Raw genomic sequence first — 22,997 nt, 5'->3', positions numbered from 1 at the left:
TTTGTCTTTTCATCAATTGTGGTGGCAATGACATAAAGGGGTTAGTTGGATGAAAGGGTAATGACTACAGGTCTCCGAGGAGCTTGTGGTTGGGGCTTTTGGGATTTCTTGCTGTGAAAAAGATTGTGAGACCTTTTGGGAACATGAGCAAGATCTACTTTCCTGTACTTTCCTGTGCACTGCTGATTTTTATGTTCATGTTTATATCTTTTTATATGCTTACTTCATACTTCATTTTCACCCCTTGCTCACAACAAACCTAGTCATGACAAGGGAATACGTTCATTAGTGGTTTATTTGATCTGTCCACTGGTTAATGAATGTGCCAGTCCCTTTACCATACAGCAAAGGTTACAAGTTTTATTTTCTAGCCTTAACACTCGTAATGTTTTTTTTGTGTGAATATCACATCTTTTCTTTTTTTTTGAAGACATGAGAATGATGAAAGAGAGATCAGTGACAGCAGACCAGGGATTTCCTGGTGCATCAAGAACAAGATGTCGCTGTATTTATATAACAAAAGCAGTCATCTGCAGTTTTCTCTCCTTTTCTTTTTTTGTTTTGTTTATTTACATGAAGAACAAAGAGAGGGTTACAGATTTATGGTGATCACAGCAAAGAAGTGCTGCAGCGGAGAATAAATCCTCCAATCCTCCTGGGAGGATGTCAGAGTCTGATGCCCCGTGGACTGTGTAACTGTTTCTTTCCCGGAAACAGGTCCTCTCCATCTGAAATAAGTAATTTATCATCTTGTTTTTCTTAGCAGTGTGTTTACTAAAATGACTATGTCCATAAAATAAACAGGTGAACTGTGGATATCTCATTTGCCAGAATGGTTTAAGGTAGAGTGATTGGTGAGATAAATTAGATTAATCAAGATTAATTTAATGGACTTTTAGTGCAGAAATTGGTAAAGTAACTTAGTGGTGTAGTGTAAAGTGAGTTGTTAGGGGCCTTTCCCGTGTGTGTGTGTGTGTGTGTGTGTGTGCGCGCACTGCTGACTGATTACCTGGGTGGCTGATATGTTTTGAGCAGAGTTAAGTGTGCCAAGGAACACTGAAGCATAATTGGCAGCAACCTGAAATTATTTTACCCAAAGCATTAGACGGATAACTGTACCAGAGTTTACTTTCATCCTGTATAAAGTGCACCGTACGTGCAGGTTTGTGATGGTCTGAGTTTAATGGCACTGAAGGAGTCAGACCACCAATGGTGGTTTTGTCTGTTTTAGCCTCTTACTTGTAAGAAAAGCCATTATTTACATTTTAAACAATAGATATTACACTCTAACAATTGATTTTTGTTTTCTCTCTGGTTTAAAAAGAAATGTTCTTATTATTTAGAATCTAATTATCAGATAAATACCATTCATTCATTCATCTTGGGGATGGGGGTTGCTGAAGCCAATCCCAGCTCACACTGGGGGAGGTGGGGTCACCCTGGACAGATCACCAGTCCATCACAGGGCCAACACACAGAGACGGACAGAGACAAACAACCCCTCACACTCAGACCTACGGACCATTTAAAGTCACCAGTTAACCCAAACATGCATGTCTTTGGACGGTGGGAGGAAACCCACACAGGCACGGGGAGAACATACAAACTCTGCACAGAAAGGCCCCTGGCCCGGGAATCAAACCTTCTCAGTGTGGGGCAACAGCACTGACCGCTATGCTGCTGTGCTGCCCAGATAAATACTATTGTCGTAAAAAATTTTTCATTTTCAAAAACATCGCAAGTTTGAAAGCCATATGATGTACAAATTCACAAATACACATTCTCTAGTAGCAAAGTCATGCATTTACCAAAAAGAGGAGACCTCTGAACCTGATCCATGCTTGTAGCTGTAATATCAACAAAAAAAAAAAAGAGATGATGAACGTTTAGTGTGGATTTGCTAACGCAAGCAAACTTGCAGGCTCTAGGAGGTGATTTAATACTGAAAATAAACCAAACTGTCTGTGAGGCAAGAAATTATTTTCAAATGCACTGTATAGTTAGAAAAATGGCCCACAGCAATTTAAAGTATAGACCACTTTCATCTGATGGGTGAGCACATATATGGCGATATGAATCATATACTCTTCAGAACATAATGAAAAAGTGAATCTAACTGATAATGTAAATTTTACAAAGCGGCTGCCAAAACACATTTTGGAGGGTTTCTAAACACCAGATTAATCAGGTTTTTCACTGTGGTATGTGTTGAAAATGTATTTATTCAGTTTAATCAATGGCCTTCGTCTCATCAGTGCCACGAGACGAGACACTTATCATCCAATGTCGAGGTGGAAATCACATGTCAGAGCCACGTCATACTCATTGATCTGTCCAGCCCTCATGAATTTCTGGAAGCATGTATTCAATTACGCTGAGTCCAGGCGTGCAACTCTTTTAGGTATTACTGAAAACACAATTGTATGTAGAAGTAAGGAATAGATTTACTGATGGGAAGAATCATATCCATGGGGGAAGGTAAGCAGACTGGACTCTACTCTATATCCAGTTCACTCTGTTTGTTCACAAAGAACAAGCTGAATTCTATGAAAGTAATTCTACTTTGTCCTTTCCATTAATTCCTTTCTGTCTTTCCTTCTTTTTTCTTCTTCCACTCTGCTCTCCATTTCTCCTTCCTGGTGCCTCATCCTCCTTATCTTATTCCCCCTCTAACCTTCTCTTCTCTTACATTGCACCGTGCCCCTGCCTCCACCACCTTCCTATTGCCTTTATTTTATCTTTCACTTTTTCCATCTCATCTCTCCCTTTCATTCCAAACCTATCCACTGATGTTTTATTTCTCCTATCTCCCTGCCCTCGGTGAAATCCAACTGACTCCGACCAACCATTTGTCACATCACCACTTGTTTATCACTTCCATCAACCTTACATTTTCATATTCTCCATTTCCTCTTATTTGTTTAATCATCCATTCATCTCTTCTCCACGCCTATTCCCTGTGCACCTTCTTCACATTTTCGTCCTTTTTTCCCCACTCTGTACTCTGATTTCCTTCCTTTCCCATAAAAACTGCATTTCAACCCTCCCTTCTCAAATGATCTCACCTTCTACTTTTTTTCATTGCCATTTCTTCTTCCATTGTGTGCATAAACCTGTGCGATCATCGGTCCATTCATCTCCCATTACACCCGTTTTCTCCTGCTATCTTCCCATAGAATCCTCTGCATTTCCAAATGGCAATGCAGACCGTGGAGGCCCCTTCGTCCCGTCTCCTCTACTCCCTGCTGATGATGAATGGCTGGTGGGACATCAGCATACTGCTCTGCCAGGAATGGGACATTAGCGACTTCCTCATCCTCATCAAAAACAACACCCGCTTCCACATGGGCACTCTTGTCAACCTGACCACTAACGCATCCACCGTATTACTACCTTCATCCTCACTATCACCCTCAGGATTAGCATCGGGCGTCATAAACGGAGCAGAGGCTTCGTCACCGTTGTCGCCTTTACCCTACTTTTCCTCGGCAGCCTCAGCCACTGCTTCTTCATCCACTTCCTCTGCAAAATTGGACCAGCAGCAAGCTCTCATGCGGCAGCTGGAGGCCCTGAGAGAACCTTCCTCTACAACAGGGGTGGTGACATTTGGGTGCGATATCCGGGAAGTACGCCGTCTGTGGACGCTGGCCACTCGGATGATGCTCCCAGATTTTCACTGGATTTTGGGGGATAGCCAGAACGTGGCAGAGCTGAGAACAGAGGGCTTGCCGCTGGGGCTTTTGGCCTATGGAGTCATGGAATCCCCTTCCCTGGATCGCTATGTCCACGATTCATTGGCGTTTGTAGCGCGGGCGGTGGGCAGTGCAGCCCAGGAAAATCCTGCCTTGGCTCTCATACCTGGAACAACTAATTGTATGGATGTACAACAGAGCAACAGCAGTTCAGGGGAATACTTGACACGGTAGGAAATCATTTGTATTACTCTGAAAATTATGTTTCCACACTATTAAAGGATTGTTTCTGCAACATGACATGACCTTAAACATTTCGTCATAGACAGCAAACACAGTTAACTCCCAGGAAACAGTTTGTTTCATTTACATACAAGTTGAAAATCGATTGGCACCGTTAACTTCTCGAATTCGCTATTCCTCCCATCAAAGATCAAAACTGCATTTATTTTGCTTTGACAAATCTGTTTAACTGCGCCCACAAACTCCAATAACCACAATGTAGGTTAAAGAAACCTTTTAGCGACTTACCCTACGGTCACATGCACGGCGACAAGGTGATTATCACCTGGTGGGCGTTACGGGGGTGTGCCTGTGCGTACTCATTTCTTTTTATTTTAGCAACTGCCACCATCTAATGTGCCTCAGCACTCGGAGGATCTCTAAGAATATTAATATTAGTAGTAGTAGTAGTAATAATAATAATAATAATAATAATAAACATGACCACATGATCAATCTCATTCGCTATTAAAAAAGTGAAACGAAAGTACAGACTGATTTGTTTTTGGACGGTGACGCTCATACGAGCCTGTATTAGTCCACAGTGTTAACTTGAAATAACTGACATTACAAAAAACATCCTATCATAACGATAAGGTTTTCTGGTTTAGACATATTTATTTCTTAGCTTTTGAAGGAAATATCAGGGAAAAGCCAATTCAACATTGTCCACCATGTTGAATTCTTTTCTGAACTTATGGATTGCTACACATTCTTCACTTGGATTGGCTATTCTAAAAAATAAATGAATAATTAAACTAAAAAATCATCCTGTTTTGTTGCCCAAGATTTGCATAACATAGAAAGCTTTTCTATTTTTCTCCCTGCCCACCGGACAATGTGTGGCCCACTCGCTTCCACTTGTTGCACAACTGTCAGTGAAAATGAATGGCAGCTCGTCGCCACGCCTCTGTATCTTTGTAACCCGTGTTACCAAAGTGTTAGAAGCCATTAAAATAAGCTGTGAGCAGACTCCTAACTTAAGCTGATGTGACAAACCTGTTTAGAAATGTTTTTCTATTATTTCACACAGCAGATACAGAGAAACATTAGCATCCACTTGGAGTTGTGTTTCAGGCGAATGCATGACCAATACTCCACAACCCCTCACAACAACAACAACTTTCTTCATTTCTACATTCAAATAGAACTAAAACAGGTATAGTTCTTTCAGGAAGGACACAGTTTAATCCTTTGAATGAGACAGAAAATATTTCTCTCACATCCGTCAGATGTTTGGTCACAGTCCAGCTACAGTGTAAGTGTGGAAATGATCACAGAACATAATTCATAAGTATCTGTGCAAGCACATGCACGCACAATCACACCACATATTAGAAGGCACGCCATTTATACACGATCACTGCAGCGGTGTGGAAATAACCTGTGATGAGTTGTGTTAAGCAGCAGTGACGCGCATCTGCAGCCAGGCCCCTTTACTTTATAATGTGGAGATATGAGCAGTGAAGAGTGTGTGATCGCACACCACTGCATTATAATTACAGTTTGACCTTTCTCCACCAAACACCTGAATCAGCAGTACAATCTTCCCAGGTGAGCTTTCAGGAGCTGGAGGAGATTTCTGATTGCACTTATATTTCTGTGCTTCATTTTAATCGGCTTATTCTACATATCACAGAACTTAAAAAAAAAAAAAAAAAAAAAAAAAGGGTGTCACTGGACCTTTTACCAGTTTTATAAGAGATCTGCTGTTGACCCTGTCAGGGCAGGGGATTTACCTGAAGAGGTTTACTTTTCCATGTTGGGTCTAATCCAAGATGGGGATTTGGGAAAGTCTGCCATTTGCCTGGTTCTGGAAAACCTCGAGGCAATAGATTGTAATATATGATAAACAGTAAACAGCTGTGGAGGTTGTGGATAAGGAAAAATGTGTTTGCACATAACCTGAAAATATAAAGAAAGACAGTTTTCTCCAAGAAACGTCATTCCCTTTTTTATGATGCAATTTTAGTCCGGCCATGGGACTGTTTGAACTGTCCGATCATATTCAGGCTTCAGGGATTAATAGAGGTTGACTCCCTTTTCTTTTTCCAATTTCGACATGTCTTTGTAGGTTATAAAGATTGGCAAAAAACTGAATTAGGGTCCTGATCATCATCTTTTACCATTTGCATGCTCCACATTGTATGAAAAACATTTGCCTGTACGCTGTAACAATTGTATTGGTTTAATTTTCACATTCTTTCTGATATAATGTGATTGTGGAGATGGGATCTTTTAGTGGTCAGCTAAACGACCCTTTCTCAGATTTATTACCCCATATATGTTTTCCTGTGGATTTTCAGGGTAAACCCATCCATGGAATGCGAGAGAAGTGTTAGGTAATGTTTTGGTCATTCCCCATTTTAGACGAGGGGGTATCTTCAAGCAGCTAGTTTAAATTTTGGGATTGAATGGTGTGACGGGGCAGCACAGTGGCATAGTGGTTAGCACTGTTGCCCCACAACCTGAGGCCCTGCTGAGTTAGCATGTTCTCCCTGTGGCTGCATGGGTTTCCTATGGGTACTCCGGCTTCCTCCCACCATCCAAACACATTATGTTTGGGTTAATTGGTGACTCAAAATTGTCTGTAGGTCTGAGTGTGAGTGGTTGTTGGTCTCTGTATGTTGGCCCTGTGATGGACTGGTGACCTGTCCAGGGTGACCCCGCCCACACTTAATGTGAATTGGGATTGGCTCCAGTGCCCCCCATGACCCGGAAATGGATAAGCAGTAGAGGATGAAAGAATGAAGTAACGTCAAGTAACATGATGTTCTATCTTCAGCCAACTTTTGTGGTTTGTGTCACAAATTAATCAGTTTTGTACCTGTACCCTGCTGCCCCTCTGTGTGGAAGTTTGTTTATTGTTCTGCTTCAAATAAACTGCCGGCGTTAATCGTTATTTTGGCACTTCCAGGTTACATTTTTCTCCCGGTCTCCTATCTAATGTTCCGTTCATTTAGGCCACATGCAGGCTCTTACTGATTGCTTTGTTTGTGTGTGGGTGTTTTGTTTTGAATGTCGGAACTCAATAAAGGAAGGCATATATAAAGATGGGCATGGAAAGGAAAATTTCTTCCAGTTTGTTGCGCCCCACTTGTCATGTCTCTATTCCCCACCAGTGGGACGGCTCCACACTTTGAGAACAGCAGATCGAGACAAAAGAGCTGAATATTTCTGATGTCAAATGGTTTTTACTGCTAAATACAAAATGAAAATATTGCACCAATGACTCTGGATCCCCCGTGCACCTTTGTTTACCTCATTACTTGTTTTCTATTTCACAAAGCTCAATTGTCAACATGTAGATTAGACAAAGTGCTTAACATTCAATTTGTTTTATTCAGTCATAATATTCCACATGATGGCAAAGAGCGCAGGGGCTTTGAACAGCCCGAGGGAGAGGAGAAAAGTTGAAAGTCTCAAAGTCACACAATACAGATTCTTAAAGCAATTTTGTCTTCGGGGCTGTTGGACATATAGACACAGCAGAAGTGCTTAAAAACATAAATGTTTAACTCAATAAAATTCGATTCAATAATAATAATAATAATAATGTTATTTTTATTAAGTCCGAGTTCAGCTGAAGATCTGGGAATGAGGTGGATGCGAGGCTAGAAAATAATGAGAATTTAAAAGTATTAGAAATACCTGCATGTCCTTTGGGAGAATATCAAAACTCAACTTTTTTATTTGGCGTTTTGTTTTTTTTTTGTGTGTAAAGAGTGGAAAATTACACGCTTGTAGTTGTTTTGCTTCAGTCCTATTTAGTGCAAAACTGCAACTCAATTTCTTATTTTATATTGATGACCAGAAGTGGTGAGGAGGAGCTGCTATGGTAGCGTTTTATCTTTCTGTGCAGTTTAAGTTTTAATGTATTTCATAAACTACAGTGAATGCAAATTCCTCAGCTGCTCCCCATGGAGCTGCTGCAACAAAGAAAACCACTGAAGTAGTTGGAAGTTGCAATTTAAAAACAAACAAAAAACAAACTCAGTGACTGAGGACAATCCCATAATGTCACAAACTGTTTCCTCAACACTGAGGAAAAGTTATCACTCACACTCAAACCCACCTCAGTGGCCATCAACCTTTCCCTTAAACCCCCTCCATAGTCTTAGAAAAATGAAATGAAACCAGTTGGACTGTTATAAGCAGAATCAGATGAAATCAAAAGTGCAGGGGACAGGAAAATAAGACCTTTTGACAGTGACATTATGAGCTTGTTTTTAAATTCAGAATTCAGAAATGGAATACAGCTGCCTTAAATGGCTCCTTGATTTCACCCAATTTCAACTTTAAAGCCAATAACCTGTTTTTAATACTTGTGGTTCTCAATCTTAAAATGAAATGTCTGTTGCCAGCTTCCTTTCAAAGAACATGAATAGTTGTTTGTCTGTTTGGGTTTTTTTTTTTTTTAAATCAAATTATCCAATTATCCAAAGCTGGAGCTGCGTTACACCAGTCAAACTCAATCTGTGCTTAACGTGCTGTTATTTCCAGATTTGCTTTGAAACAAGACTTTGTTTTTGTATTAGAGCCAAAAGTCATGGCATCAGGTGCTTAGTGGATGAGCTGACCTGGAGGGAACTGCTGTCACTGCCAGGCTGTTGAAGCCAGGAGCCTTGTGACAGATGAGCAGCAGAGACGCTGAAGCAAGACTCAAGCTGAACATTGAAACCCTCAAGAGCATCCATTGTATGATTATTATGGCGTTGTGGTGGAAGCAGAGTCGCTGGCCAAGCAATCAACCAGGCACCGAGAGCCGGAGCCGATGAAATATAAAGGCGTTTGTCATCAGGATTGTGGCACATGAGTCTTTACAGAAATCACTTTGTGGATGCAGAACACCTTCCAGTAAGAACCAAGTAAGACAGAAGCTAGAGCAATTAGAAGAATCCAGATGTTGTTTTGTCATTCACTGCTTTTTTCATGCAGGACTCAAGTAAAATCTTCCAAGCAGATGAGGAAAATATTGATGGCTAAAAGAATGGTGATGGCTCAAAGAATATGGTGTGATAAAACGAGAAAGTAGGCGTCAGGTACAGGATCTCCACAGTGATGCTAATGGTAGGCTACTGAAGAAATTTAAATACCAAGAGAAAGGGATGTTATGAAACACCTGAGCCATTTGGTAATGAGACAGTGATACACAGCGCGTATGTCTAAGTTCAAGTGAGAAGGCGCATCCCCAAATGAGATTGCTCCTGGGACGGAGAGTCAATCAGGCGGTTGTGTTGTGAAATGTTTGGCTGGTGTGCAAAAGCCATCCGACAGCCAATGAAAGTTTCAATTCCCCACTGATAATTATTCTTCACGATTCCTGCCAATTCTTAGTACTGAGGGGTTTTATTTTTTAGCATCTTATGATCGCATTTGTTCTGCGTATTAAAATATTCATTTAGACTAAATATGATCACATGCATCAATAATGTATGGCTGACAAATGAAACAAACAAATAATCTAAGAAAGTATCAAGATTCCATTGTGAAGAAACGGATGATTCACTATCTTTTATTTCAAATAAACTTATTCATCTCCTGCTGGCTATTCTATACTAGATTAATGCAATCCTCATCTCTCTGCATTTGATTTCTCAGGCTTTGACCCAAGAAAGTTCAAGGAGTGTCAGGCCATTGGCTACCATGAAAGATAATCTCACCATCCCAGATCTTTTTTTTTTTTTTTTTCTTTAACTCCCATTTACTGCTGACTCAGATTTGCTGAGACCTGTGGGGATATTCTTTCAATGCACATCACTTAGCATTATGTAGTGGAAAAAAGCCCAAAAGGGAGTTTGGAGTATAGTGCAAAGGACGGAGACAGCACATTAGATTCGGGTTCCTGCTATTTTACAATAATCAGGCAAACCCTCTCCCTGCTTTTCAGAAATGTCAAAATCCGCTCATACAGGGAATGTAAAATTAGAATGGATCAGTGGATATCCATGGACTTAACAGGATGACCCTGATTACTGCTCAAGTATTCTATCCGACGGCATCATTAGGCACCCAGAGTTTCTGCTTGCACACCAGATGCACATTTTAAAACCCGTCGTGACTCAAAACATAAATAACATTATCACATTTGCTTTGTTTAATATGTTCACAAACGTACACAGAATTTTAGCTTTTGCTTACATGAGCTAGATGTCAAGCTATCATTAGCTTCATTGCTGGCTGAAAGTATCACCGCCTCTTAATTTCCAGCCGCGTCATTACACACCAAGAACCGTGTAAAGGTCCCTTGATATCCACGTCACGGCTGTGTAGCATGTCCAGGGTCAATATTATCACAGCTGATAATCCACATCAGTTGCTCATATGGAAATATGTTCATTGCATTTAATTTTTTTTTTTGCAGCACGCCTCTATTTGGCAGTATTGTGCAAGTCTGAGTGTGGAAATGTGGCAAGAGGCCATTAGTTCATAGATAAGGTCACTCGTCTAAGCAAGACAGGGGTCCAGGCTTTTGCTTCAGTGCTTTAGCTATAGATTTGGCAGCGCTGAGATAAATAAGAGGAAAGAGCGTATATTGTTTGAACTTTTGAAAAAGATATTTCACCTTTAATGTTCCAAGAAAACAGACACCATGGGTACACAACCATCCGCACACAAAATAGAAAATAAAGTGTGTGGTGAGATCACGTGCATCTCATACATTTGGACCATGCTTGTACTTAATTAATTAATGCTGTCTCTTTATACTCAATATTATATTTAGATTTGTTGAACATCACAGCCTCGTACTGAAAAAAGGCAAGATTCAAGTCATATTGTAAGGAATATCAATAATGGAATCAACATAGTCCAGCTACATGCGTTCCTGGTTTGGAGTTAGTGTGTGCTTATGATCCTTTAATTAAAAGCATAAACAACAACAGGGGGCATGATGTTCCGAACTATCTGTATTTTCTAAGCAAGTATCAACCGGTGAGAGGGACTGGTAAGGTTTGGCCTCCAGTCTGAGAGAATAGTAAGTAAAAGAGTGCAGAGCAGAGAAAGAAAAAGAAAAGAAGGTCAGCGAAACAAAAAGGAGGAAGATGTTCAAGATGTTCACATAAATACTGTGTGTAACCCTCTGAGATTTGCTCACAGATAAACGACAGGGGGGCAAGCGTGCTGTATTAACAGATAAGATACAGCCAGGACGAATTTCAGCAGGTTCTCGTTTTCATTTTTCTACCCATCCGTCTTGATGAAGAAAAAAAAATCATTTTAAAGTGATTCATGCCCACCAATGCCAAGAAAAGTGCCCTGAATGTGCCAGCCAACTGAACTATGAAGATAGAAAATGCTATACAATAAATATGCCCTCTGAGGCGTCTATTTCCTGAACAACTGTAAGTAAAACACTCTCTTCAGGGAGGGATTGCTTTAACAAGGAGGAATGCCCTTGGCAGGCACTTCTGTTGCTAAAAAGGCAGCTGCCTTTGCACATCTCTCTCTCTCTCTCTCTCTCTCTCTCTCTCCCTGTCTCTCACACACAGACTTTGTGCAAGAACAAGATTTCATTTAAAACAAACTCAAAATACTCATGTATTAATGGCGATGACAATTTTGAATTTACGACCAACGATGTAGAGCCAAGCACAGATCATGGTTAATTCTACATTGTCCTCAAAGTGTTTGTCAGGTAATGCACGAGGCAGACACTGAGTTAGTGCTGCTACATAATAGATGGGATTCACAGAGATGTCACTCCTGAGGCAGAAATACCATCATGGAGAGGGGGTTTTATTTGAAGCAGAGGATTCAAATAAAACCCCCTCTCCATTTTACAAAGGCACTTTTTGCTCTGAAATCATAAAACATTTTAGCGAGTCCAGACGAGATGGTCAGTGTTCAATGCTATTCAATCTTCTCCAAACCAGGCTCTGGTTAATTGATTGATTATCATTAATAATAATAATTAATTCAAAGCAAAACAAACTTCAAACTTGCACTTAATGTGAAAGTTCTTTTTAAAAAGATCAGAGATAAAATTTAGATTTTAAACAATTCATTCTAAATAATGAAACCATTACTCTTTCAAGTCCAGGAATCCTTTCATGCTTGCGGTTTTAAATTAGTTTTTAAATCTACCTTGATTCATTGAAAATGAACTAAATAGTACTATATTAAATAAGACAAATTCTTTATAAACATTTCAAAACTCTCTTTGGCAGATGATGCCTACAGACGTTTTATTCAAGCAAATGGTTCCCTGTGAGCAACACTTTTTAGCTGTAGCTAATCCCTCGACTATCGTGGGTATTACGCTCCAGAACCCCCTGCAACATAGAAACAGGATTGGCTAAAGTGATTCTTCAGGGTATTGTAAAGTATATTTTTTAAATTAAAGCTTTTATAAAGCCTCAACACAACCAAATATTTTCTACACTCAAACACAAATGTAGCAAACTGAGTGGCGTGGGATGATGAAAGCTTGGATGCTGGGAACTGAGGCTGCGGTCACTAAGCCAATCAGCGCCCAGGATACTGAACAGCATGCTCTCATTGGTCGTGTCTCCTCTATCGGCCAATCGTGTGGTATCTATGAAATCATCTGGGAAGACTAAGCCAAATTTCGATGGGCCGCAGAAACCCGCGATGTACTGAGGAAACTGCAATATTAATTTACATTGAATATTTAAAAAAAATCCACGATGTATCCCCTCATGTACATTTCACTGAAAGGGAAACCGCGATATAGCGAGGGATTACAATATTTTAAAGTCTAAGATCATCATAGTGTATCGATCTTAATTTGTTAGGCAAATAGTAACAACGGCAATGAAAAGGTTGCATTAAGAGGGCCAACTTTTCTTCCATAGTTGTAGTGAAAACAAAAATAAAAAAGAAGTACTTAAAATTTATACTTTGTAATCTATCCCCAGAAATAAATACATACAGAAGAACACTGCCTTCTCCAGACTGAAGGTAACTCAAACACATTCCAGATGACACCCGAGTTCTCAAACAGCCTAAGACATCAGAAACAGAGAAGTCCGATAATCGCATCAGTTCATCTACTTAAACTGCTGGAAACCGGTCTGATTAGAGCAATTCAACTGCTAATTTAATGATGGGATGACAATCAAGCCCAGATCTGATGAGCATTTTGAAATCTGATTGGAGTGGAGTGACAGCACATTAACTTCTGCTTATTGGTCTGTCTGCTCCCTTTTCATGTATGAGAAGAGGGAGACTAAAATATGCATTCCCATGCAAGGATGCACATGTGCTCTCTTTGCATTTTTGTGTTCAACTTGGCCACTCACATCCAGGTTTTTTAAGCGGCTCTGACTTTCTAAGAGGCAACTTCTCACTGCAGGGTGAAATGCGAAGCACTCAGCTCCACTTATACAACTCCACTCTGCTGACATACCCTGCCAGCGTTAGTCAGAAAGTGGCTGCAACTTCACATTTTTGAGATGAAACCCTTTAAAATGTTATCAAGGCCTTGACTAAACATACGGTGCAAGCTGTTGTAATATGCAGCCTTTAACCAAAAGCCTTTTCGGTTGTTGTATTTTTTATTTTTTTTTATTTATTTATTTATTTTTTTTAAACACAACACCCTCCGCACTGTGCGAAGTGTGCAAGAGTCTGTCATTTCCACCGTGCACAGCCGGGGGAAGGACACACTCCCCAGGTAGCTTCATATTTACAAGCAACATTGACGACACTGACCTTCTCACAGACCGGTTGAGCTGTCAGCTTGGTTCCAAGTCTGTTAAAGACAGAGGAAAACAGACAAGGTGGTGGAAAGGGACATTTTCCAGTGAGCAAGGTGACACAGACGGAACATTTTGGAAAAGGTCACATCATTTACATCATTACCTCCGGAAGGCGAATTGAAGTGCTCGTCTCCCTGCACCAAATGGACACCTTTGTACTTTCTTAAATCCAAACATATCCATTCCAATAGACAAGCGCGTGTGTGTGTGTGTGTGTGCGCACACACTCGTGTGCAATTTTGTGCATCTGCTCTGGTATCTGACAGTCTCAGACAGCCAGTAGCATGGCTCAGTGAGAGAGATGGCGTGATCACTGGACCGTGGTCTGTCTTATCCTGTAACACACATACACATATACGAACACGCTTCAAGACAGCCACTGGGGCCACCAAGATAATACACCTCTCCGATGCTGGTGTTGCACCATTAAATTGGAATTTTTGTATAAACTAACCAAGGGTAAAACATAAATCGTACTTTTAAGCCCATAAATCCCAGCTACGGAGAAATAAATAAAAAAAATAAATAAATTCTACAAAGTGTCTGCAAAAAAGTGATATTCTCCCTGCCAAATGAATAGCAAGAAAAAAATAAAAAAAAATAAAAAAGCAGCAGCAGAAACGTCTTCAGCTGCTGTGCATCTTTCAGTTAATTTGATTGTATTAGTATCGCGCTTCAGTCTAACTCTGCATGTCTCATTCAAGAGACAGAGTCAAGAGTTTAGGCTTTTAGTCTAAACGAGATCCAAGCGCGGATCGAAAACTAACTAACTAACTAACTAGCAGCAGGTGGGTCTGTCCGATACACTGAATTCAGCCAAATGTCTTAAGGTAGTTTTGAATTGAGATCACGTTGGCATCTTCGCCAGAAAAACTGTAATAATGGACATTTGTAATTGAAATGTTGAGAACGACCTTTGTTAATCTGAACAAAAGTCAGATGTGATGTTATTTTATTACAGCACCAAAAACATTAAAAAAAAAAAAAAAAAAAAAGGAGCAGCTTTGGGTAGATCAATGGACTGGCCAGTGCCGGAGGCCTTTTGTTATCAGGCCTTCAGTCCGTACGTATAGACTGAAACACCACATCTCAGCAACATTTAATCTAATATTTACTTAGATTAAAAATCCATTGATTTGATTCTGGAGGTCGAATTTTCAAGGTCACAGTGACTTCAAAGGCTAAAACCTCTTTTATACCACAGGGTATTGTATGCAGGTATAAAGTACTGCAGTAACTGCATCTCCTGACATGTTTATTTGAATATTCAGAGTGGGAACTTGCTGATTTGCCTCTTATTAATTAAGATCATTGTGCCGGCGAGCTAATTGTGACCTTCCTAAGTCTGCTTCAAAAGCTGATCAATTTCAACTTTAAAAACACACCAGCCTTTATAACCGCCAGCATTTATTTCAGTGACATTCGTTGAAGATAACTGAAATTATAGACTGAAAATGGTCTAATTCTTCTTGTGTCCTCTGTCGCTCCCATCACCCTCCCCCTCCCCATATTTTTTTTTTTTCCCTCTCGTTCTCTTCAACCCCCTCAGATTTCTGTCCAACACATCATTTGAGGGGCAAAGCGGGTTTATATCCACAGAGAGTCGTAGCCAGCACGTCATCTCAGAGGCCCATCAATACATCTGGTCCCTTCAGCTGGACCCCCTAGGCCGGCCAACGTGGACCCGTCTGGGACGCTGGCGCAGGGGGAGAGTTCTGATGGACCAGGGCGCCTGGCCAAACCATTCGGGTTCAGGGGGCGGAGGTGACTGGCGCCGGCCACCGAGGCTTCACATGCGGGTAGTGACACTGGTGGAGCATCCGTTTGTATTCACCCGTGAGGTGGACGGGGACGGGTTGTGTCCCGCAGGCCAACTGTGTCTTGACCCGCTCACCAATGAATCTTCCGTTTTGCAAGGACTTTTCCAAAACCTCGCAGGACCCAACGGATCGGTTCCTACAGACCTGAAGAAGTGTTGTTATGGATACTGCATTGACCTGCTGGAGAAGCTCGCAGAGGACATGGGCTTCACTTTTGACCTCTACATCGTTGGTGACGGGAAGTACGGGGGGTTTAAGAATGGTCGCTGGACAGGATTGGTGGGCGATCTGCTCAGTGGCGCTGCCCACTTGGCCGTCACTTCTTTTAGCATTAACTCAGCCAGGAGCCAAGTTATTGACTTTACCTCACCTTTCTTCTCCACCAGCCTTGGGATTCTGGTCAGTGCCGTTCTTTTCTCATTGCATGCCTTTTTTTTTTTTTTTTTTTTTTTTCTTCTCCTTATAATTATATATAGATTTCTCTCTTTTTTTCTCCCTCCTCCTCTTATTACTTCCTCCCAGTACTCTTTGGCACATCTTTCTCTGCTCTGTCATTGACCTCACCTCAACTCTTTACGCTTGATATGCTAGTGGTCAGTATCAATATGGCTGAGAATTATTACAGCAAGCCACACGTTATTGGATTCTAATGCATTTCTCCATGTGGGTCTAGACCAGTGAGCAGTGAACGGCTTTGAGAGGTGACACTATTACTACAATTACTCCAGCTAGTCTCATCGGTTGATTAGCATGGTGATGGTGGTACTCACTCTATCCTCTCCTCTTTTTAACATGCCACTACAGATGCTTTATTTATTGCGGATGATTCTCTTGTTATCCTCTTCTTGTGCGTTTCCAGGTTTCCTCTCACTGAATAGGAATACCACCTTTCACTCTCAGTTCTTCAGATGATAACAGATAAACACAAATCTGTGTCTGAATTTGACATGGCTAGTTTATTTATTCGATTTGAGTACATAATTTATACAGCAAAGGGTGATGTTGCGAAGGGGACCTTTTTCCTACATTGCCTACTGTAGTCACATTTTGTTTCTCATGCTCGTTTCTTTTAGTAAAACAGGACCATGCATAATTAGTGTTAACTAATTATGATGAGAAAATGACCAATCACTGTGGTCTTTTTTATATATATATATATATATATATATATATATATATATATATATATATAAATGGAATTAAAATAAATTTTTATTCGGGACAAAATAATCCTGTTGTTCAGTTTCACTTCTAACTATCATAAAACCGATCAGAACTAGACAATATTACACTTATTTTTTTAAGTTACTGTGAATATAAATATGCTGTGCATTAGGAGCAACATTATGATCAAATAATGACCCCCCCCCACCATCACCACCAGGTTCGAACTCGTGATACAGCAGCACCCATCGGGGCCTTCATGTGGCCACTCCACTGGTCCATGTGGCTCGGCATCTTTGTCTCCCTCCACGTCACCGCCATCTTCCTCACCCTGTACGAGTGGCACAGCCCATTTGGTATGACACCACGCGGACGCAACCGAGACCGGGTGTTCTCCTTCTCCTCTGCGCTCAACGTGTGCTACGCTATTCTCTTTGGGAGAACCGTGGCCATCAAACCCCCAAAGTGCTGGACAGGTCGTCTGCTAATGAATCTCTGGGCCATTTTCTGTCTGTTCTGTCTGTCAACCTACACAGCAAATCTGGCCGCAGTCATGGTCGGGGAGAAAACCTACGAACAACTATCAGGGATACATGACCCAAAGGTAAGACAATAAGAAAGGTGCAATCATACAAATAACTACAATTTACTCAAAATGCTGCAAATATTTTCACAATTAGGAACATATTATTGGGTCACCAGTTTTAGTTTTTATATTTCTGCGTGCTCCACTTGTTGGTTTAAAGTAGGTGGGACTCAATCAGGAAACTCATTGTTCACAATTTGCTTCCATTTAATCAGAATCTGATGATATTCAGGGGCCGGTTAGAGCACCATCAGTCAGAGGGAAACAATTTTTTTATTATTTTTTTTTATATATGTAAGGTCACAGATTTGCAGTTTTAGGACATTCATGTAGTCAAAACATGTTTTTACTTATAAAATGAAGTAAAAACATCAAATGAAATAGCAAAAGCTATTGCTTTGTTTTGTTTTGTTTTTTTACTTCATGAATTCCCAGAACACCATCTCACCATCGTTGCAAACATGGATGAGTTTATGATAATTAACAAGCTGTTGTGGAATTTCTCCATGAAAACGCCCTCGACGCACATCCAAAGAAACTGCAAACTGGAAGTTCAAGTATATCTTCTAAATTTTAGTCAGGCTCTAGTCAGTAAATACATTTCGAAATGAAATTTTTTTAATCAGAAAGGGCAATCAGTGTAAGGCAATTCACTGAATCATATACAAGGAGAGAATTCTGAGGGATCTAAGTTTTTCTTTCTCATTAGGGAATTTAAAAATACCAACAATAAAAAAAAAAAAAAAAGCCCAACAAATCAAAATGGGAAAGGCCAATGCTTTTTGACGTTATTTTAGAAGAAACACCTTAGCTTTTTTCCTGCTTTTCTGCAGCTGCATCATCCCTCTCAGGGATTCCGGTTTGCCACAGTGAGGGAAAGCAGCGCTGAGGATTATGTCAAGAAGAGTTTCCCTGAAATGCACGAGTACATGAGGAGATACAACGTCCCAGCAACACCAGATGGCATACACCACCTCAAGTAAGACGCTGCTATACGTACACAAACAGTGGAGCGCACTGAAACAGGTTCCACCATCATGTGTGTCCTCTAATGTTCAATAACAGTTATCTCCCAGGACCGGCTCTAAGAGGGGGGGGGAAAAAAAAAAAAAAAATATATATATATATATATATAGCATGTCAAAGGAAAGACAAAATCTAGTGGGAAATAAATGTATAGAATGCATCCCTGGTGCTGACATTCTCCACTGCAAGGCCGCCTGTTTGCATTCAGATCTCACCCTCCTCCTTACCCTGCCATTGCTGTCATCCTAAGCTGCTTCCACATTCAACCGGCATCTGCATGGAGTCCAGCAAGAGTATAGTGAAAGACAGCGGCTGGAATGACTGGGCTAGTTAGAGAAAAATTTGAATGGATGAAAAAAAAAATCTCTCTCAATTTTTTCTTTACTGAGTTTGTAAAATGCTTACTAGGGTTCAAACAAAAATGTCATCTTTCGAAAATTACGACCAGGGAACAAGACAGCATACAAGTGAGGTGCGATGCAACTGAATACTTGGTGTTTCAAGGTTTACTCCACAAGGAGCATTAGTCATTGGTTACATTATCAAACTGTACGCCATTCATTATGTGCATCATGTTAAAGTTGTTGGTTTTTCAACAGCTATTAAAACAGGCCGTTTTGTGTGGAGGTGATGCTGAGGATATTGCAGTCGGGCTTTAATATTCCTCTGTACATTTTCATTTGAGAAAGAGTTTCACATCATAGCTGAGGCTTGAATACAAAGCAAAATTATTTATTACAACAGCGTTTCAACCTGAGTGCAAACAGGTCTCACTTCATAATGAAGGCTTTTCCCTGATCAACTTCTGCGATTCAACACTAATAGAACTGTGGTGTCTCAAATTACTTTGTGTGAAATAAAGCCGCACAAAAGAAGTGGCCCCCTGTCAGCAGTGGGTTGTTTTTCCATTCATGCCATGGGATGCTTGAGCACGAGTCATTTTAGAAGTATTTTCTGCAGGAAGATGTTAAAGAAGAAAAAAACATCATGCTGGGTAGTTATTTAATTGGTAGATATCAGGGTCAAAAAAAACATAACAGCAGTTTCTCACTATGGTGGAAGGACCAAGGACGTAAGTTGCAAGCTGATTCAGCCTGTGATTATGAACATGCTCATGTGAAGAAGATAGCTGAGGATTTGAAACATTATCCTTCATACTAAAATTAAAAAAAAGTCTTGCATTAATAATAAAAAAAATTACTTCTGTCCAGTAGGCTTTAGCTGTCTCAAAGGCACTTCAGAGCTGCAAAATTCCTAAAACTCTCACTGTTGTAACTTAATAGCTCCCCTTCATAATATTTCAGTGAATGATTAGCAGACAGATGGTCATTTTAATTCCAAATGATGAGGGGAATTATTGGAAAATCCCATACAATGAAAAAAGGTTGCAAGGAATCTATCGAGTAATTTACATCTGATGCTCAATGATTGTTTCACACTGCCCATTGATTCACCACCCACAAGGTCAACGCTAAATATTATTCTCCAGTGCCATTCATGCATTATTCACAGCTTCACTTCTTAGAGTGTGTTACATGTTTAAGAAGTGAAAGCGTTAAAAAATAAGAAAAATAAAGAATGGACTAACTGGAAAGAGGAGCATCTTAGCGGCAAGTGCAGAAAATGAAGATGCCAGGTATAGGTTGATTGGATTCCACATCTTTGGAAGTCAGAGGTTATTTTCTGTGAATTTCAGATGGTTGTTTGAAAATGTGAGTAAGACTCTGTGGTTGATTGCCAGAGGAAGACATTTTGGTTCATCCTAATATCAGATTCGGCACCATAAAGAATTTAGGGGGTTTCAGATGTATCAGTGTCTCAACGAACGATTGGCTTTTCAGAGAACTAATTGTCATTCAGGTCGATCCTGATGCAGCACTTCAACACTGAAGTACACACATTCGCTATATCAAAAGCCGTATTTTATTTGTGGAGATTCTGAAGTCTTTATTTGTGTTGTAAATAAGTGACCAAACCATGTCATTTGAAATCTCGTTCCGTTTCTATGTTTGAAGAAACAGTTTTGCCGTTTTCATCAAGCAGAAAAGTGCTACATGTGCTTTTGCGCTGGCTGTGTGTTTACAGGGCTGACCCTCAGAAACTGGATGCATTCATCATGGACAAAGCTCTGCTGGACTATGAGGTCTCCATAGATGCAGACTGTAAGACTCTAACAGTTGGAAAGCCTTTTGCAATAGAAGGTAAGGTTCATATTACAAACTAAATTATATTCCATACACAGACCCTAACAGATTGAAGGGGGGGGGTTGCTGTCTTTAGGTGGATTTGAAGAGAAAACTATAGACATGCATAGTCTTGTTAGTTAATGTTTCTTTCTTAAATGTCACTTGATTTATTTAAAAAAATTTATTAATTAATTAAAAAAAAAAAAAAAAAAAGTCTTTCTGCATGACTGCAGACCAACTGATCGTGAGCGTTTCTGCAGACTCTGAAATTTAAGAGTCAGCCATTGTACCCTCTAAACATTAGTTAATCTTCAGGCTTTCAAAAGCTCTCATTCTCTGCAGTGTGTTAATTTCTGGTCCATTTAGCAAGCCTTCTTCCTCCCACTGTGAAAATCTTCCCATGGTGGTTACTTCCATTACAGGCCACCACAGTCCTGCATTCCTGTTGTTGTTGTTAATTACTTAATGCACTCATAAGCCTTTAGGATACCATACAGATCAATCAGTGTGTTTCCAACCACGATGTGATACTTCTGTAATTGGCTGTGTCTGAATTTGTCACACTTTCTGGGCATGCTAAGAAATTTGAAGATATACTGACATTTTCAAGTGCACGCTTCCGGCAAAACTGTCAAGACTGCCATTATTTCTGCTCATCAGCTGTTTTTCTTATTCTGGTCCACAACCTTAATCCAGTAAAGATAATAAAGTGCCAGCACACGGTTGTGGTGTTATGACGGGTGTAAAGTGTTTGTATTGATTAGTGTGTGTGACTATGTGTCTACTGGCAGGCTATGGCATCGGGCTCCCTCAGAACTCTCCTCTTACCTCCAACATCTCAGAGCTTGTCAGTCAGTACAAGTCAGATGGCTTCATGGACATGCTGCATGACAAATGGTACAAGGTTGTGCCCTGCGGGAAGCGCAGCTTCGCTGTGACTGAGGTAAAGCCAGCATTGCTTGCTACATACAGATGCAGCCCATTTTGCTTTGGCTTGTCCTCATCACATGGAGATTTGGTGGAGACCAGAGAAGTAACATTTTGTCATTATAGAGAAGTAGTTTTCTGTATATCTACTACTTTCTGTTAATTGGGATCATAAAAGTCTTTTTCTTTTTTCCAAAGCCTTTCCTCTTAAGGACTCTGCTCCTGGTTTCTGGCAGAATATGTTCCCTGCTCTACTTGCACAACCTCCATAAACAGTAATTGCTGCCCTCCATTACAGACGCCAGCCCCTGACCATCAAGCTGCTAACCAAGCTATGTCGGCATAACTTTAGTTCTAACCAGCCTGGGCCCAAAAGTCTATGTTGCTGTTCTGCAGCAGCAAACCACTTTGCTCACTTAGCGGCCGGATGATCGCTCCTCCCAGCTGAGACGCTGAATCCCTAAGCGCTTCTCCTTGCTAAGTACAGACTGCACATTCTGTATTTTCCAGCACGAGTTGAAAAGTGACTCTTGTGTACCTCCCCTGCCCTGTCTTCTTCCCGTATGTGTACTTTTGTTGTTCATTTTCTCGCGCATACTGTGTGACAGGTGATATGATAATCAGCTGGTTGTTCATAATTACCAAGCCATGGTGCTTGCTTTTGAATGACGGAATCATCCAAATACCAAACACGCAAATGTAAATTACCATCTAGGGGAAGACACGCAGCAGCAGCAGAAGTGCGACATTACAGTGGCAAGGATTCAGTGTTGCTGAAGGGAGCCATTTTCCGCTGTGTAACAGCTAGACTTGATGCTATCTGCAGTTGCAGACATTTAAATGGCTCCAGGTTTACTTCATTTTGCAGCATCACTCCTCCTCTGCCAGCCTATAAAGAGGGCAGAGAAAACTGTTGAGGCAGTGTTTTGTTTAATTTTACGTACAGCTACGGAAAACAGTCAAGTCAGATATAATAGACCATGTACACACTCGTATTTCTGTCACGGTGAACTAAACGCTGTAGAACGTCATATACAGAATACGGGCCAAAGTAAAATCCCCACCGACTGATGCTTTAAACTCACTTCGGATACGAATGCAGCTTAGTCGTCACTACAACGTTTTGACACTGTGACAACCTGCTGTCACAATAAACACTGGACAGCATCAGCAGGATATTTGTGTGATATAAGCAGTATGTGAAAACCGACAAGGCTGGTTCACTTTAGCCCTGCTCAGCATTATTTTTTTAACTTTACAATCTTTTATTCCGATGAATGGCTGCTACACCAGCAGCAACGGGATCCTCAAAAGATGAAAAATCTGATGGATTGAATTCAGTGAGGCAGCCAAACTCTTTGGCATCCTACCAGCTTCCTGTCACCCCAGAGAAGTTGATCCCGTTTGAGGTACTAAAATCAATACTAATAAATGACATATTATTCAATTAGCTAACATTAGGAGGGCCAAGCTTAACATTACTAGTGTTATGCGCTTTACTGAAGTTATTCATGGATTTTTGCAACAAGTTTGAGGAATAAATCTGGGAGGGAAGCGAACCAAAGAGGGTAAAAAGCACAGTGGAGTTGTGA

The 22,997-nt window shown here is 40.6% G+C and overlaps 1 protein-coding gene across 1 annotated transcript in view; it reads left to right on the top strand.

Annotated features, from left to right (window-relative positions):
* The window catches only part of grin3a (glutamate receptor, ionotropic, N-methyl-D-aspartate 3A), a 37,232-nt gene that overhangs the window by 4,347 nt on the left and 9,888 nt on the right, over positions 1-22,997 (top strand). Inside the window, exons 2-8 of the mRNA XM_029516417.1 lie at positions 3,177-3,383; positions 3,540-3,922; positions 15,246-15,915; positions 16,901-17,284; positions 18,100-18,245; positions 20,378-20,493; positions 21,270-21,421. Coding sequence (XP_029372277.1) covers positions 3,177-3,383; positions 3,540-3,922; positions 15,246-15,915; positions 16,901-17,284; positions 18,100-18,245; positions 20,378-20,493; positions 21,270-21,421 — 2,058 coding nt within the window. The remainder of the gene's footprint in view (positions 1-3,176; positions 3,384-3,539; positions 3,923-15,245; positions 15,916-16,900; positions 17,285-18,099; positions 18,246-20,377; positions 20,494-21,269; positions 21,422-22,997) is intronic.

Source organism: Echeneis naucrates, chromosome 12, assembly GCF_900963305.1.
Source record: "Echeneis naucrates chromosome 12, fEcheNa1.1, whole genome shotgun sequence".
NCBI lineage: Eukaryota > Metazoa > Chordata > Actinopteri > Carangiformes > Echeneidae > Echeneis > Echeneis naucrates.
Note: the sequence above shows the minus strand (reverse complement) of the source record. Positions and strands in the feature narration are given on the sequence as shown.